The 19272-nt window shown below is 42.8% G+C and overlaps 1 protein-coding gene across 1 annotated transcript in view; it reads left to right on the top strand.

Moving 5' to 3' along the window:
* The window catches only part of LOC111979536 (YEATS domain-containing protein 2), a 74217-nt gene that overhangs the window by 26000 nt on the left and 28945 nt on the right, over positions 1-19272 (top strand). The window contains 6 exon segments of the mRNA XM_070448758.1: positions 9533-9568; positions 9570-9725; positions 10423-10660; positions 10804-10965; positions 14328-14446; positions 15699-15848. Coding sequence (XP_070304859.1) covers positions 9533-9568; positions 9570-9725; positions 10423-10660; positions 10804-10965; positions 14328-14446; positions 15699-15848 — 861 coding nt within the window.

The raw sequence follows: 19272 nt of genomic DNA on the forward strand, positions 1-19272 counted from the left end.
GACATAGAGATCGCTCAAATGTCAATGGCCGTGTCACCACGGTAAAATATTCAGGAAAACATTTTACTATCCAGGGCCCGATTTCCCAAAAGCATCTTTTGGCTAAGTTCATTGTTAGAACCTTCACAGGAGCATTGTTAAATCTCAGAACTATTTCCCAAAACCATTGTTATTAACGTTGCACTTGAAAACGCGCGTAATCTAACACCTGCCTCAGACAACTCATAAAACAGGTAAGTGAGTCATTAGATGCTTATTTGTGCTTCACATTTTACACAGATAAACATAGAATCACACTAGCTGTGTTCAAATACTCATACTAACTGTGCAATTTGTGACGRGAATTGAGTATATAGTATGCTTATTGGTCATAGTATGGATATAGTTAGWATGCCAAAAGTTCCCGGATGTCCTACTAAATGCGCCAAAATATGAAGTATACGCGCAGAGGACACTATTTCCGTACTTTAGGGGCCATATGCATTTCTTCAGGAAATGGGCGTGGCTTCACCTCGATTTCAGATTCGACGAAAATGGCGGAAATATGCAGCCAAAGTACGAGAGCGGATAGAAATTCATTGCTTTAACTAATTATGACAAATGTTGAACAATGTAATAAAGTAATGACTTTTCAAATAAGTTACCTTACACCATATGTTGGTTGACAATTTGTTAACTACGCTGTCCTTACGAACAACATAGCATATTATTACAGCAGTATGTACCGGTATGTTAGCTAGCTACCTAACGTTAGTTGGCTACTTATATATCAAACTTGCCAGTATATTAACTATAGGCTATCTAACTAACGACCCAACGTTTATTGACTTGGTTATTCCCGTCATTCTTAGCTTAGCTAAATGGTTTTTGTCGTTGTGCGTTCTCAATGGGTGCTTTCGTAAATTCGCTCTGGCTATCTACTCCGATTTCAGAGCACTCTCGTCCGAGTGTACCAGAGCGGAGAATAATGAATTTACGAGCGCTCAACACCCGTTGAATATGGCCGGTGTCAGTAAACGTCTGCAAAAAGCGTAATTAAATTGTTGCCAGCAGCACAGTTAGTCACCAACGCTCTAGATAACATGAAAACAGCCTAACCAGCTCTGCTAGTGCGAGTAAATGGTCAGAGTGGTCTCATTTGTGTCTAGAAAGCTAGCCGACGTTAGCTTGGGTGCTRGACTGCCGTTGTYAGGTCAGAACGCTCAAATCAACCCTACTCCTCGGCCCGAYCGTCCACTGTGCGCTCCGAGAACTACACACTCTGATTTTACAAACGGACCACTGACAACACTCTGAATTTACAAACGGACCATCTGACAACAATCTGAATTTACAAACGGACCATCTGACAACGCTTTGAATTTACAAACGGACCATCTGACAACGCTTTTGAATTGACGAGCGCACTCTGGCACTCCAGATTGAATTTAAGAACACACCCAAAGTCGTAAAAGGTCTAACTAGTAATTTGTTACGCTAGCGAGAGGTTGCATAGCAACAGCATCAACTTCCGGTAGACAGGTGAAGAGCTWGTACGCTCAACTGAAGGATACTATTAATTTACAGTATACTAAAATGAACTAATAGTATATAGTATGTAGTATATACTCATTAAGTATGTAGAATACAATATGTTAGTATGGGTATTCGAACACAGCTACTGAGTGCCTTTATCACGGTAATGGCCCGCCCCTTAAAGGGGCAGCTGGACATTTTTGTCTCATCTCATGACTCAAATATTTGGGGGTACGTTGTGATTCATTGAGCATGGAACACTCCAAAAACCATTTATACACACGATTTTATACTTTTACAATTTAATTGTACTCCTGAATTTATTTGTGTGCTCATGAATATCAACTAACAGTATGTAGTCCTTGTCAAATATTTTTTTGCATTAGAGCCCTGAACTAATAATAATAAATAAGTRGTATCACTCAGCATTTTGTGGCAGGGCAGGCACTGATTCTTGATGTTCAGTTGTAGAACTGTTTATCTGTTTTACTTTTTACTATTGTATGTAAATCATTTATTTTAACATACACTGGTTAAAAGACTTGGGTCACAAAAATAAATTGAATTGAGTAATGTACCACAACTTCTTACTAGTAATACATTTATTGTATTATGAACATTACAAAGCAAGCTCAGCCGTCATTTGTGATTGTTGGTGTAATTATGGCGGGAAAATATATGAATTCGTACAACAATTATAAGCTTAAGAATGTGCACATGCCTGTAGAATGTGCGCAAATGTTCCCAAATGCAATTAGCGGAAAACACCATTCTCAAAGTGCAGAGTATGCTGGAGCGGTTTCATGTCACAGAAATTAAGAAAGATGCATCAACTAGCAGGGTTACTAATATGACTAGGATTATCATCAACTAGCAGGTGTTGCTAATATGACTAGGATTATCATCAACTAGCAGGGTTGCTAAATGACTAGGTTATCAATCAACTAGCAGGGTTACTAAAGACTAGGATTATCAATCAACTAGCAGGCTGCTAATATGACTAGGATTATCATCAACTAGCAGGGTTGCTAATAGACTAGGATTATCATCAACTAGCAGGGTTACTAATATGACAGGATATCATCAACTAGCATGGGGTTACTAATATGACTAGGATTATCGATCAACTAGCAGGTTTACTAATATGACTAGGATTATCATCAACTAGCATGGGTTGCTAATATGGACTAGGTTCATCAACTAGCATGGTTACTAACATATGACTAGGATTATTGTACATTTACATTTACATTTAAGTCATTTAGCAAGACGCTGCTTATCCAGAGCGACTTACAAATGGTGCATTCACCTTATGATATCCAGTGGAACACCACTTTACAATAGTGCATCTAACTCTTTAAGGGGGGGGGGGGGGTTAGAAGGATTACTTTATCCTATCCTAGGTATTCCTTAAAGAGGTGGGGTTTCAGGTGTCTCCGGAAGGTGGTGATTGACTCCGCTGACCTGCGTCGTGAGGGGATTTGTTCCACCATTGGGGTGCCAGAAGCAGCGAAACAGTTTTGACTGGGCTGAGCGGGAACTGTACTTCCTCAGAGGTAGGGAGGCGAGCAGGCCAGAGGTGGATGAACGCAGTGCCCTTGTTGGTGTGTAGGGCCTGATCAGAGCCTGAAGGTACGGAGGTGCCGTTCCCCTCACAGCTCGTAGGCAGCAGCCTGGTCTTGTAGCGGATGCGAGCTCAACTGGAAGCCAGTGAGAGAGAGCGGAGGAGCGGGGTGACGTGAGAGAACTTGGAAAGTTGAACACAGACGGGCTGCGGCGTTCTGGATGAGTTTAGGGGTTTAATGGCACAGGCAGGGAGCCCAGCCAACAGCGAGTTGCAGTAATCCAGACGGAGATGACAAGTGCCTGGATTAGGACCTGCGCTTGTAAGATTAGCCTATTAGATCTCCTCTTCTACATTTCTAATGGATATTTCATCTGTCACATGAAACCGCTTGAATGTGCAGTGCCTCTCGACAATGGTGTTTTCCCGCAATTGCATAATGGAACGAACATTGCCTAGCGTGTACTTACTGCCTTGTGTGCATTACTGCGCATGATTTATGAAATAATAGTTATAAACGTTAAGCTAAATGTTCGATCTGTTGCATCAGACTCATTGCTTTTAACGTCTTTGTTTTATATAGCCTAGGCCTACTGGTGTATAATTTGGAATCATCTTCACACAAATGTCCAGACTCTGGCATAGACGATCTTTCTCGACAAGCTGACCAAGTAAATAGTAGCCTAAACCTACTTATGAGATTCACATAGGATAGTGATTTTGCTGTTCATTAACTTACTCGTTTGTTGGCTGAGGAAAAGTAAATGTCGACAGTTATTCTAACATGTTCAAAGTGCACATCAGAATTTGGTAAGAAGGACAGCACGTCGTTAAATTCTGGACATGCATGTTCTGTTAATGAATTACCATGATATCCCAAATGTGATTTCTGTCATTCTGAGAACTGTGGGCCGATGTGGACGCCCTAATCAGGTTATGAACCTGATGCATATGGGTCCGGTAAATGAAAATGTTGCGGGTCAAATGTCCTGCTCCACATTTTCCTAACATAAACCCTCGACAACAGACTCGCGATGTTGTGTCCCAAACAAACGTTAGGCAAGCAAAAATCAAACCGCTATGCAACGTAACTACTTAGCTAGCACGATATTTACCTTGATTGAAGGTCGATTAATCTCCATAGTTTGTCGCCCTACAGAGCTAGAATTTTGCAGAGTCGTTGTTACTGTAATTATGTTTAGTTTCAGTCAAGCTAGCTAAACATTTACAACTTTTTGTACATATATTTCCGACACAACAGATGATTGACTAGTAGCCTTCAGGGTTGTACTAGCTACCAACTGCTAACACGGAATAGCAGTAACCCTGCTAGTTATGACTAGGATTATCATAACTAGCAGGGTTACTAATATGACCTAGGATTTACCTTTGCTGCTGAGCAATAAAAGAACATTGATTTGAAAACCAATAGAATGTGAAAAATGCCAGTTTCATGTCATATTAAGTGTTTATAAAATAATTCCCTCAACATTTCTATGGTCATCATCAACTAGCAGGGTTGCTAATATGACTAGGATTATCACAACTAGCAGGGTTATTTATAGGACTAGGATTATCATTAACTAGCAGGGTACTAATTGACTAGGATTATCATCAACTAGCAGGGTTACTAATATGACTAGGATTATACAACTAGCAGGGTTATTATATGACTAGGATATCATTAACTAGCAGGGTTACTAAATATGACTAGGATTATCATCAACTGAGCAGGGTTACATAATATGATAGGATTATCATCAACTAGCAGGGTTACTAATATGACTAGGATTATCATCAACTAGCAGGGTTACTATATGACTAGGATTATCACTAGCAGGGTTACTAAATGACTAGGATTATCATCAACTAGCAGGGTTACTAATATGACTAGGATTATCATCAACTAGCAGGGTTACTAATATGACTAGGATTATCATCAACTAGCAGGGTTCTAATATGACTAGGATTATCATAACAGCAGGGTTAAATGACTAGGATTATCATCAACTAGCAGGGTTACTAATATGACTAGGATTATCATCAACTAGCAGGGTACTAATATGACTAGGATTATCACAACTAGCAGGGTTACTAATATGACTAGGATTATCATCAACTAGCAGGGTTACTATATGACTAGATTACATCAACTAGCAGGGTTACTAATATGACTAGGATTATCATTAACTACCAGGTTACTAATATGACTAGAGAGATTATCATCAACTAGCAGGGTTGCTAATAGACTAGATTATCATAAACTAGCAGGGTTCTAATATGACTAGGATTATCATCAACTAGCAGGGTACTAAATGCTCAGGATTATGCCTTTGCGCTGGACAATAAAAGAACATTGATTTGAAAACCAATAGAATGTGAAAAATGCCAGTTTCAATGTCATATTAAGTGTTTAAAAATAATTCCTCTAACTATTCTATGGTCATTTTTAGCTAGGCTACTTTGAAACAAGGGAAAGACATGCATCATAAAATGACATAAAAGGGCTAGTTGTAAACAAATACGTTTACGGTTAAATGGTCTCATTTTGTTTGTCAGTCACGACTGGCGTTTAGTCTACATTTGTTAATTAAAGTCTCAGTAAAGTTGGCTACGTGTTCTGGCACTTCCCTCCTGTCGGCATCGGTTTCGACATGAGGCTATACCAATATGCATATCACCTACACTTTTATTACATGTAGGCTTTTTATTTATGTACAGGAAAAATAGATTTGAATATTATTCCAATGTTGGCTCTCTGATCGAATTCTGATCGCTGTAATGGTTTCATGGTGATTTTTGTGTGATATATATCTAATTGTTCTCTGCGCCGAATTTTTTTTAACTAACCATGTTTTTAGGCTATACAGTATTTGTTTACATTGACATTGTTTACAAACATTGGAGTAAAATAAGGTTATATTTTGGGTTATGACAGTTGAACTAAGGCATTTAGAAGTTATTTTCTTCAAGAATGAATGGMTATATACACTGAGTATACCAAACATTAGGAACACCTTCCTAATATTGGTGTTACAGACCCTTTAAAAAAATGTTTGGACTAGTGACTTGAGCTTTTGGACAAGTAAAAAAATCTGTGATGCTTGTCCCAAGGACAAGTGGCAAAAAAAAGTGAATGTCAAGCCCTGGTTAAAGCTATAATTTTGATATCATAGATGGTCAGTCCTTGCATTCATAGCTACACTTATATARACAAAAGTATGTGGACAGCCCTTAAAATGAGTGGATTTGCCTCTTTCAGCCGCACCTGTTGCTGAAAGGTGTATAGAATCGAGCACGCAGCCATGCAATCTCCATYGACAAACATTGGCAGTAGAATGGCCTTACTGAAGAGCTCAATGACTTTCAACATGGCAATTTTCTCCACTGCTAGAGCTGCCCCGGTCAACTGTAAGTGTTGTTATTGTGAAGTGGAAATGTCTAGGAGCAACAATGACTCAGCCACGAAGTGGTAGGCCACACAAGCTAGCAGGACGGGACCGCCAAGTGCTGAAGCGCATTGCGTTTAAAAATGGTCCGTCCTCGGTTGAAACACACTACCGAGTTTAGTAACTTCCTCTGGAAGCAACGCCAGCACAAGAACTGTTTGTCAGGAGCTTCATGAAATGGGTTTTTATGGCCGAGCAGCCACACACAAGCCTGAGATCACCATGTGCAATGCCAAGCGTCGGCTGGAGTGGGATAAAGCTACCTGCCCCAATGCATAGTGCCAACTGTAAAGTTTGGTGGAGGAGGAATAAGGGTCTGGGGCTGTTTTTCATGGCTCGTGCTAGGCCCCTTAGTTCCAGTGAAGGGAAATCTTAACGCTACAGSAATGCAACGATTCTATGCTTCCAACTTTGTAGCAACAGTTTGGGGAAGGCCCTGTCCTGTTTCAGCATGACAAAGCCCCTGTAAACAAAAAGAGGTCCATACAGAAATGTTTGTCGAGATCGGTGTGGAAAAACCTGACTGGCTTGCGCAGAGCCCTGACCTCAACCCCATCTAACACCTTTGGGATGAATTGGAAGGCAGACTGCAAGCCAGGCCTAATCGCCCAACATCAGTGCCCGACCTCACTAATACTCTTGTGGCTGAATGGAAGCAAGTCCCCACAGCAATGTTCCAACATCTAGTGGAAGCCTTTCCAGAAGAGTGGAGGCAGCAAAGGGGGGCCCAACTCTGTATTAATTCCCATGATTTTGGAATGAGATGTTCGACAGGCAGGTGTCCACATACTTTTGGTCATGTCTATGAATTTGAGAGTGGTTACATTTCTCCAGCCCCAACCCCTTAGCTTTTTACCCAAGTGGTGGGATATGCTTTGTTATTATTTCAACTGCAGATTGCCCCTTTCAAGTTTAAACCCTGAATACACAGGAGTCTTCCATGACTGACTTTGATAACCAAAGCATTAACCTGTCATGAGTACTTTTCATACAACTCTTTCAGACCTAACAGTGTTGAGCTTCCAGGAGATTTATGTCAGAGCCAACCCAGCAGTCTGTGTGGTATAGTGACTTCCTGTCTCTGTAGACACTTCCTCCCTTGAACAACACTCTCGCTCTCGCTCTGTGTATTATTAATAGTGTGCRACTCTGGGTGCTATCTTCGGCAGCTGTAGGCAGCCACTTGGCAAGACATTTAACTGGGACATCATTCTAAAAGGGAAATGCACTGCAAGGTTCTATATCTAAACACCTGTTTTTTTTGCTCTCCATGTGGGGACCAATCAATTGATGTAAATGTACCCTTAACCTAACTTAAACCTAACCCTAATTGTATCCCTACCTCCTAAGCCTAAAATAGCCTTTTTAGCCTTTTTTCCTTTTTCCTTGTCCTTCCACAGGTTGGAATGTTCCTTGTTTTACTATCCTTTTGAGGACTCCTGCTCCCCACAAGGATAGTAAAACCCCCCAAAAACACACAGAGCTGGTGTCAAACCCCTGTAATAAAATCAACCCACTCCCCAAACTCTCCACAGATGATGAAACACAATTTCATGGCAGATGAATTCCGTCAGTACTGTAGGCAGGAACGCGGTGCTGCTGTGATACTCAGCATCAAACCTCAACCCACAGCACTGTTTCTTTCTCTGCTGGGCAGCACCAAGCCTTCTCTCTCTGCCGGGGGGCTGAAAATTAAAGCAGGGTTCTTTGTGATCTGTCAGTCGCTGTTATTAAAACCAATGTCTAATCACAACAATGACATTGACTTATTGTATTAACTAACCAATGGTGAGTGCTCACTCTTTTTTGCCTTGCTGGTTTTTTCTTGCCTGTTTGGAATGGGACAAAATTATTAATACCTCTTGACTTATTCCACATTTTGTTCTGTTACAGCCTGAATTCAAAGTGGATTAAAAAAAATATATTATATTATATTATATCTGTGAGTGTTTCTGGGTAAGTCTCTAAGTGCTTTRCACACCTGTATTGTGCAGCATTTGCCCATTTATTCTTTAAAAAACTGCTTCAAACTGTCAAATTGGTTGTTGATCATTGTTAGACAACCATTGTCAGGTCTTGCAATAGTTGTAGTACGTTTACAGTACCGGTCAAAAGTTTGGACACACCTACTCATTCAAGGGTTTTTCTTTATTTTTACTATTTTCTACATTGTAGAATAATAGTGAAGACATCACAACTATGAAATAACACATATGGAATCATGTAGTAACCAAAAAAGTGTTAAACAAATCAAAATTTTAGATTCTTCAAAGTAGCCACCCTAACTGCAATGTTTTTGATTCATCCACAGTCATTAAACTCTGTATCTGTCTTAAAGTCACCATTGGCCTCGTGGTGAAATCCCTGAGCGGTTTCCTTCCTCTGCGGCAACTGAGTTAGGACCCGTGTATCTTTGTAGTGACTGCGTGTATTGATACACCGTCAAAGTGTATTTAATAACTTCATCATGCTCAAAGAGATATTCAATGTCTGCTTTATTTGTTTTACCCATCTTCCAATAGGTGCCCTTTGTGATGCGTTGGACCATCTCCCTGGTCTTTGTGGTTTGAATCTGTGTTTGAAATTCACTGCTCAACTGAGGGACTTTAAAGATAATTGTATGTGTGGGGTACAGAGATGAGGTAGTCATTCAAAAATCATGTCAGACACTATTATTGCATTATTGAGTCCATGCAACTTATGTGACTTGTTTAGCAAATGTGTACTCCTGAACTAATTTAGGCTTGCCATAACAAAGGGAATGAATACTTATTGACTCAAGACATTTCAGCTTTTCATTTTGAATTAATTTGTAAAAATTTGTAAAAAACATAATTCCACTTTGACTTTATGGGGTATTGTGTGTGAATCCATTTGAAATTCAGGCTGTAACACAACAAAATGTGGAAAAAGTCAAGCGGTGTGAATCATTGTTTAACCTGTTGCTTCTAGCACTGGTAGTCCTTGTGGTAATGTTCTTTCTCTACGCTCTCTACTTCTGCAGGTCATTATCAAGCAGGAGCCGGGAGAAGTTCCCACTCGAGCAGCAGCAGATGGTTTCCACGGTAACGGCAGCCCAGCAGACTGCCGCCGCAGCAACGCAGCAATTTGTCGCAGTGAAGGGAGGCCACGTGATCTCCATGTCGCCACAGAAACAGACAGGAGGGGCCAGCGGGGCAGGGGCTCCACCCAGCAAGGTATCAGACAGAAATACACGGACACATACACACACACACACACACACACTTGAACTTCTAGTCATGGCTCATCATATGTAACTACTGCTATACACACCTTTTCTATTCACATACTGTCTATACGCACCACTTACATACATTAATTTATATTCCACACTCTGGTCCGGAAGCTAATTTCCTGTACTTCTATCCATTTTGCCATGTGGTTTTGTACTGTATATTTAAATACCGTATTCTCGACATAGCTCATTCTAATATTTCTACTACTGTACATTGCGTTTAATGATACTGTTTATACTCACCGCATATTTATAATATAATAGCTCACTCTATATCTACTGCTGTACATATCATTCTTAGTATGTCTAGTGCAAATTCACCCTGTGCAGATACGTATAGATTTCATTTATATTACTCTTACAGGGCTATTTGGGTTGTTATTTGGATTCATTCCGACATTTATTGATTTATAAAAAAAAATGGTATTTTGTTTATGTACTTGTTTGATATTGTACTGCTTTGTTAGGCGCAAATAACATAATKATTTCGCTGCACCCGCTTTAACATCTGATAAAATGAACATCGTTTTGATTTGACATGCACACACACAGAGATGGTTCACAGCCAGTGAGCACAGTATCAGAGAGCAAAAGCTTTGAACTGTAAAACTATATTTCCAATGTTCCCCCCTCTCCAGGTTCTGGGTATCCCCGTAGGCTCCGCCCTCCAGGCAGCGGTGAAGCAGGTGGCCATCAGCAGCGGACAGATCCTGGTTGCCAAGGGTAACCCCTCCGTTTCCAAGGTGATCGGCGGGAAGCAGGTGGTCGCCCAGGGCGTCGCCAAGGCCATCGTCAGCGGAGCGGCTGGTAGCATCGTGGGTCAGCAGGTTGTGGCTAAGGCAACGGGGGCTGCAGGGGGAACAGGAAAGAGCGGAGGTGAGGATCACTTCACTTTTGTTCGTTCACACGCATACAAACATTGGGAAAAGGTGCCTGTTTATCTGAGACATGCAGACACGTAAACGCAAACAAACACTCTTGACAGACAAACTCTCTCCCCCCTCTCTCTCTCTCCACAGTGATGGCTACCCTCCAGCTGCCAGCCAACAACCTGGCCAACCTTGCCAACCTGCCCCCGGGCACCAAGCTGTACCTCACCACCAACAGCAAGAACCCATCAGGGAAGGGCAAGCTGCTGCTCATTCCCCAGGGAGCCATCCTCAGAGCTTCCAACTCAGCAGGTAACACACACACACACCTCATTATCCTTACCAACTCCTCTCCTTTCATTTCCTATTTTCTTCTTCCTCTCCGACCCCATCCTTGTATCCAATCCAGTTTGTCACATAAACAAACCCCCACTGAATAGTGAATATGCCATGGTGTTTTTCACCTCTTTGGTGTATGAATGCAGGTTTTGTAGGTGTTTATGTCTGTATAGGATAGCAGTCTCTAGGTAACGGGTTTTCCAACCCTGTTCCTGGAGAGGTACCCTCCTGTAGGTTTTCACTCCATCCCCAGTTGTAACTAACCTGATTCAGCTTATCAAACAGCTTATTATTAGAATCAGGTGTGCTAGATTACGGTTGGAGTGAACCTACAYGATGGTAGCTCTCCACGAACAGGGTTGGAGAGCCCCGCTCTAGGCGTATTATGCTGAAGCATGTCTATCTCTGTGTGTGTTTGTGTCTCTGTGTYAGAGCAGTCTCTGGGTGTATTATCAGGGATTTGTCTGCCATTGAAATCCTTGGACGGGCTGGGAAAATGATTTTAGTGTTAACTAAAACGACTAAAACCAGTGGTGTAGTGCCGGAGAAGTGGGTATACTCAACCTCCCCCCCCCCCCGGCGAAGGAAAGGGGGATACCTAGTCAGTTGTCCAACTGAATGTATTCAACTGAAATGTGTCTTCCGCATTTAACCCAACCCGTCTGAATCAGAGAGGTGCGGGGGGCTGCCTTAATCGACATCCACGGCATAATCGACATCCACGGCACCCTGTGTGAAAAATTATATGAGAAACAGTGACATAAACTCTGAATGACCTAAAATGATAAATCCCATTTTGGTCTTTCACAGTCAGGTCAACCCAAGCTGTACTGAGCAAGTAGGCTAATAGTAGGCCTACTATTGAAACAGATAAATTAGGCTGTCAACTGAGTGAGAAAGTCACAGGTTTCTACTTTTCCATTACATTTTATTTAAAAAATGCACAGCAATGCTTAAACCACATCAGGAGACCACTTTTGAGGTCTGGGAAAAATCAAATAAATGTCAATTTTTTTWGTGTAGTTACCCTTCAATTGAAGTGAGCAGGCACAGAACACTGTTGTATGGTAAGCGACGTTTCTGTAGCACATGAGTTTGCAAAACAAATGGCCACTGGATTGATGCAAGTAATCATGATATCATTCTGCCAGGTAGGCATAGGCTACTTTGTAGCTAATTAACATTTAATTGGGAAGGTTTTTGGGAAAGCCTTTCCATCTACCAGAAGATGGATAGGCCTATCGTTAGCATCGCTATATTTTTCCTGTTCCTTAATTTTTTWWAAACCTGGATGTTTTACTTCATATTATGAGGTGTGTCTTACCCACCGTAGAAACACGGAGGCAATTATTTTATGAAGACTTCCTCAAATGCGTTCTCCTGTTCTATTGGTTTTCTTTCAACGTTCTTTCATTTTKTAGCAGCCAAAGGCATTATCCTAGTCATATAAGCAACCCCATGATGTTGCATCTTTAGATCTCACCAATTTCGAACGGATATTTCCATCTCTGTCCATGAGGCCGCACTCGTTTGCAGTGAGCAAATTGCATTTGGGAGCATTCGCCCGTAGGCCTACCGCTGTGTGCACATGGCTGCGCATAAAATGTGAATAGATGATCGTTTATCATAATTCTAAGCYAAACATTCTGATCTGTTCCATCGGCCTTATTAATTGATACGGCGTATACCTCCACTACACTACTTTGATACACATTGTGGGGATTCAGAAGTGAGTATACGCGATTCCCGCTGAAAAATAAGTGGTTGTATACCCTCCACTACACCACTGACTAAAACCAGATATAACGTACGTTGAAAAGATAATGGACCTATATACACTGCTCAAAAAAATAAAGGGAACACTTAAACAACACAATGTAACTCCAAGTCAATCACACTTCTGTGAAATCAAACTGTCCACTTAGGAAGCAACACTGATTGACAATAAATTTCACATGCTGTTGTGCAAATGGAATAGACAAAAGGTGGAAATTATAGGCAATTAGCAAGACACCCCCAATAAAGGAGTGGTTCTGCAGGTGGTGACCACAGACCACTTCTCAGTTCCTATGCTTCCTGGCTGATGTTTTTGTCACTTTTGAATGTTGCGGTGCTTTTACTCTAGTGGTAGCATGAGACAGAGTCTACAACTCACACAAGTGGCTCAGGTAGTGCAGCTCATCCAGGATGGCACATCAATGCGAGCTGTGGCAAGAAGGTTTGCTGTGTCTGTCAGCGTAGTGTCCAGAGCATGGAGGCGCTACAGGAGACAGCCAGTACATCAGGAGACGTGGAGGAGGCCGTAGGAGGGCAACAACCCAGCAGCAGGACCGCTACCTCCGCCTTTGTGCAAGGAGGAGCACTGCCAGAGCCTGCAAAATGACCTCCAGCAGGCCACAAATGTGCATGTGTCAGCATATGGTCTCACAAGGGGCTGAGGATCTCATCTCGGTACCTAATGGCAGTCAGGCTACCTCTGGCGAGCACATGGAGGCCCCACAAAGAAATGCCACCCCACACCATGACTGACCCACCGTCAAACCGGTCATGCTGGAGGATGTTGCAGGCAGCAGAACGTTCTCCACGGCGTCTCCAGACTCTGTCACGTCTGTCACATGTGCTCAGTGTGAACCTGCTTTCATCTGTGAAGAGCACAGGGCGCCAGTGGCGAATTTTGCCAATCTTGGTGTTCTCTGGCAAATGCCAAACGTCCTGCACGTGTTGGGCTGTAAGCACAAACCCCACCTGGGACGTCGGGCCCTCATACCACCCTCATGGAGTCTGTTTCTGACCATTTGAGCAGACACATGCACATTTGTGGCCTGCTGGAGGTCATTTTGCAGGGCTCTGGCAGTGCTCCTCCTTGCACAAAGGCGGAGGTAGCGGTCCTGCTACCTCAATGCACCTTTTGTCTATTCCATTTGCACAACAGCATGTGAAATTTATTGTCAATCAGTGTTGCTTCCTAAGTGGACAGTTTGATTTCACAGAAGTGTGATTGACTTGGAGTTACATTGTGTTGTTTAAGTGTTCCCTTTATTTTTTTGAGCAGTGTATTTTTTATTAATCTTTGAGAACTAACAATCACCTAAATAAAAGCTAGACAGTCAGGGAGAATTGAAAATAACCAAAGCAAGAAATTTAGCAGTATAAAGCATTAGCCATGGCAAAATGCAGGGAATTAGCTTAATTTTCTCTCAGTTGCATGGCAAAATGTGTAGAATTACAGGACATGTTCTCTATAGCCGGGCCGTCCGTGCCCACCACCTAAGCCCTTTTTTTATCCAGAAAGAACCCTGTATTATGCTGAACCATGTCTGTTTATGTGTGTGCAGGTCAGCAATCCCAGGGCAGCTCCTCTACAGGCTCTGGCTCCCAGACCCCCACCTCCTCATCCAGCAGCCTGCCCTCTAACCTCTCCTACACATCATACATCCTCAAACAGACCCCACAGGTACACACAAAGGCGCACACACACACACACATACACGCACAGGGGTGCACAAACACACACACATACACGCACAGGTGTGCACGCACACACACACATTCGTCCTCACAGACCCTGCAGGTACACACACACACACACACATACGTGTACACCTCCTCAAATAGACCACACTGATAATCACATCTTCTCACTCTCTCTCTGTTCACCCTTTTATCCTCTTCGAATAATCATTGAGTGAAACAAGCTGCTGCCTTTCATGTCTAATTCTTGTGGAGAGTCTCATGTCATGCTCAGAGTAGAATAAAAGTACTCTCTTCAGTCTCTCAAATCCATCACACTCGTTAATTTTAAAGACTACTTGCTAGCGGATTTTTTGTTCCTAAAGAATACATTTTTACTGTTTTGTGTTCATGAAGGCTGGGATTTTCCTTTTGAAAAGTCTGTCTTTAGTATTCCGGTAGTGATTATTTGAAGACTTTTCCCTTTATAAAGTACATTCTCTGTGGGTAATTTACTTTAGTAAAGCCTATCTTTAGTATTTCAGGAGTGATTGAGCCTGCTGCTAGCTATATCCCTGAAGTAGATACATTCATTATCGAGCCATTGATCCCGCTCTTAACTCTAGAACAATGCCGTCTCCAACAACTATCTAATGAAGTATGTGCGTCCTCTCTTCCTCCCACCTGAAAACCTAAATCTGGGGCAGAGATCATTTCATGTCACCGCTCGCTGTTCTCACTCTCACGTCAGTCGAACCTTTGGGAAAACCTTTAGCCTTTGCCATCGGGGCGCCTGCAGAGAGTGCGGACACATTTAGACCTCCTCTTCCTTTCCACCGTTCCACTGGTCGGTAGCAGAAAATGAATGTCACCAATCACACACTTGCGCATGCACACATTTGCGAGTGTTTGTGTACACATACACACACCGCTCCTACATCCTTAAACAGCCTAACTAAAGAAATCACCCGCCCCTGTTATCTGCCTCCCTAACTGCTGACTAATTGTGCCAAAGAGGATGTTCAAATGTATCAACCACAATGTGCCACCCATTCATCCCACCAACCCTTATTCCCAAACTGTTGAATAAACCAATTCATTAACAACAAATAAATGTTACCATCCCCCTCCATACTTCTAAACTTTTCAAGAAAAGCTCTAACAAAAGCTCTCAGATGGTATTGTAAAACCCATTGCTGTTGATATTATCTTTTGGTGTCGTATCGACCAAGCTGTTTCTGATTGATCTTTTCCAGGGCACGTTTCTGGTTGGCCAGCCGGCGTCGCAGGGAGTGGGGAAGCAGGGCGCGGCCAGTTCCACAGGTCACGTAGTGTCGTCCCCTGCGACCATCACCCAGCAGGCCATCCGTGTCACAGCGGGTCAGAAGGCTGCCATCCTGGCTCAGGTCAGTACTGTCTAGACACAAAATGGTGGACAGGTATAGCCTGTCCGCCATAGCCATAGTTACTTACACTATAGCCATAGTTACTTCTGGGGAGACATGCAAGTTAGTGGTCATATAAGTTGTATAAKAGAGCTTGACATTCAGGGCTGCCCGCTGGCKCGGAAACATCTGCCGAGCTCACCGGGCAAGTRAATCAAGCTTTCATATGGCCCGCTTGGGCCCGTACATTTTCAAACTCCAAACCAGAAAAAAAGTATATATATTTAATCCTTCACAATATTKCTGATATCTGATGCCTCACACTTGTTATCAACCAGAATTCGTCAAGTATGTCAAAGCCTTCCGTCTTGAGTGAGCCCCGCCAGTAGTCCTAGATACGCCAGAACCATCTCAGCGGAGACGGGAAGCCCATCAATTCACAGCATGCTCATTTAAGTCCTCCACCTCCTTTTCAGTCATTTTTCATATCAGTCACAGCAATGTCATTATTAGCTGCTTGCTTGTCAAGACATGAACATTATTTACACTAATCACTTTTTGGTTAAATACATAAATAAATAAAAATGAATATTGTAATAATGCTATTCTGTAGTCAATATAATTGTTAAAAAAAAAAAAAAGATTAATTCCCAATGCTGTTAATGAGCTACGTTGTTTATTTATGAGCTGAATATCAACTGTCGGCTGTAAAGAGCGCTCAACTCTTCACACTGCTGATTGCTGTGCAGAGACAAATGTGCTCTAATAAGGCCAGTCACTGCGCAACATTCCTAAATTCAATCTCAGGGAAAAAGACAACAGTTTTGATGACAATTATTGAAAAGAGCAGGATCCCAGCTTTTAAGTSCTGTTAGATTTCTTTATCAACTCAAATGTTTGCGCAATTGGCATCGTTTTTACAATCTCTGTGTCTAGCATGACAATATAAAAGATTACTGCGTGTAGTGCGTCGGCCAATCGAAAGCATAAACTTGCCAGTATATATTTTTTTAGAACATTAAACAAGCAACGATGATATTTAGAGGCTGTGATCTAGCTAACGATTAGCCCWTTGTGGTAAACAATGCAGAGGAGCAACSCCATGCTTCAGCCAAGTAGCCACCATGCTGCATCAGACAGGTGATGATGCTAATTACTAAAATAGCACACCTGCCTGATACGAACCATGTACAGGGCCTAAAGATATTGCTTTTCATCTTAATGGGCTCATTTCTCAAATCAAATCTAATCAAATTTTATTTGTCACATACACATGGTTAGCAGATGTTAATGCGAGTGTAGCGAAATGCTTGTGCTTCTAGTTCCGACAATGCAGTAATAACCAACAAGTYATCTAACCTAACAATTCCACAACTACTACCTTATACACACACAAGTGTAAAGGGATAAAGAATATGTACATABAGATATATGAATGAGTGATGGTACAGAACGGCATAGGCAAGATGCAGTAGATGGTATAGAGTACTGTATATACATATGAGGTGAGTAATGTAGGGTTTAATAACACAAAGTGGCTAGTTTAAAGGGTTAGTTGATACATGTATTACATAAAGATGGCAGATGCGTAGATGATATAGAGTACAGTATATACATATACATATGAGATGAGAAATGCAGGGTAGTAAACGTTATATTAAGTGGCAGTGTTAAAAGTGGCTAGTGATACATTTTTACATACATTCCATCAATTCCCATTATTAAAGTGGCTGGATTGAGTCATGAGTTGCAGCAGCCACTAAATGTAGTGGGTGGCTGTTAACATCTGATGGCCTTGAGATAGAAGCTGTTTTTCAGTCTCTGGTTCCTGCTTTGATGCATCTGTACTGACCTCGCTCCTGGATGATAGCGGGGTGAACAGGCAGTGGCTCGGGAGTGGTTGTTGTCCTTGATGATCTTTATGGCCTTCCTGTGACATCGGGTGGTGTAGTGTCCTGGAGGGCAGGTAGTTTGCCCCTGGATGATCGCATTGTGCAGATCACTACCCTCTGAAGAGCCTTACGGTTGTGGCGGAGCAGTTGCCGTACCAGGCGGTGATACAGCCCGACAGATGCTCTCGATTGTGCATCTGTAGAAGTTTGTGTGCTTTTGGTGAACAAGCCGAATTTCTTCCAGCTGCTGCGCCTTCTCACAACGCTGTCTGTGTGGTGGACCAATTCGGTTTGTCTGTGATGTGTACGCCGAGGAACTTAAAACTTACTACCCTCTCCACTACTGTCCCCGTCGATGTGAATAGGGGTGCTCCCTCTGCTGTTTCCTGAAGTCCACAATCATCTCCTTTGTTTTGTTGATGTTGAGTGTGAGGTTATTTTCCTGACACCACACTCCGAGGGCCCTCACCTCTCCCTGTAGGCCGTCTCGTCGTTGTTGGTAATCAAGCCTACCACTGGGTAGTGTCTCGCAAAACTTGATGATTGAGTTGGAGGCCGTGCATGGCCACGGAGTCGTGGGTGAACAGGAGTACAGAGAGGGCTCAAAACACACCCTGGTGGGCCCCATGGTTGAGGATCAGCGGGGTGGAGATGTTGTTACTACCCTCCACCACCTGGGGGCGGCCCGTCAGGAAGTCCAGTACCCAGTTGCACAGGGCGGGGTCGAGACCCAGGGTCTCGAGCTTGATGACGAGTTTGGAGGGTACTATGGTGTTAAATGCTGAGCTGTAGTCGATGAACATCATTCTCACATAGGTATTCCTCTTGTCCAGTGGTTAGGGCCGTGTGCAGTGTTGCGATTGCGTTGTCTGTGGACCTATTCGGTCGGTAACAAATTGGAGTGGGTCTAGGGTGTCAGGTAGGGTGGAGGTGATATGGTCCTTGACTAGTCTCTCAAAGCACTTCATGATACGGAAGTGAGTGCTACGGGGCGGTAGTCGTTTAGCTCAGTTCCTTAGCTTTCTTGGGAACAGGAACAATGGTGCCCTCTGAAGCATGTGTGGAACAGCAAACTGGGATAAGGATTGATTGAATATGTCCGTAAACACACCCAGCCAGCTGGTCTGCGCATGCTCTGAGGACGCGGCTGGGAATGCCGTCTGGGCCTGCAGCCTTGCGGAGGTTAACACGTTTAAATGTTTTACTCAACCTCGGCTGCAGTGAAGGAGAGCCCGCAGGTTTTGGTAGCGGGCCGTGTCAGTGGCACTGTATTGTCCTCAAAGCGAGCCTAAAAATTATTTAGTCTGTCTGGGAGCAAGACATCCTGGTCCGCGACGGGGCTGGTTTTCTTTTTGTAATCCGTGATTGACTGTAGACCCTGCCACATACCTCTTGTGTCTGAGCTGTGGAATTGCGACCTACTTTGTCTCTATACTGGCACTTAGCTTGTTGATTGCCTTGCGGAGGGAATAGCTACACTGTTTGTATTCGTATGTTTCCGGTCATCTTGCCCTGGTTAAAAGCAGTGGTTCGTGCTTTCAGTTTTGCGCGAA

The sequence above is a fragment of the Salvelinus sp. IW2-2015 genome, linkage group LG19 (genome assembly GCF_002910315.2).
Source record: "Salvelinus sp. IW2-2015 linkage group LG19, ASM291031v2, whole genome shotgun sequence".
NCBI classification, from domain to species: domain Eukaryota; kingdom Metazoa; phylum Chordata; class Actinopteri; order Salmoniformes; family Salmonidae; genus Salvelinus; species Salvelinus sp. IW2-2015.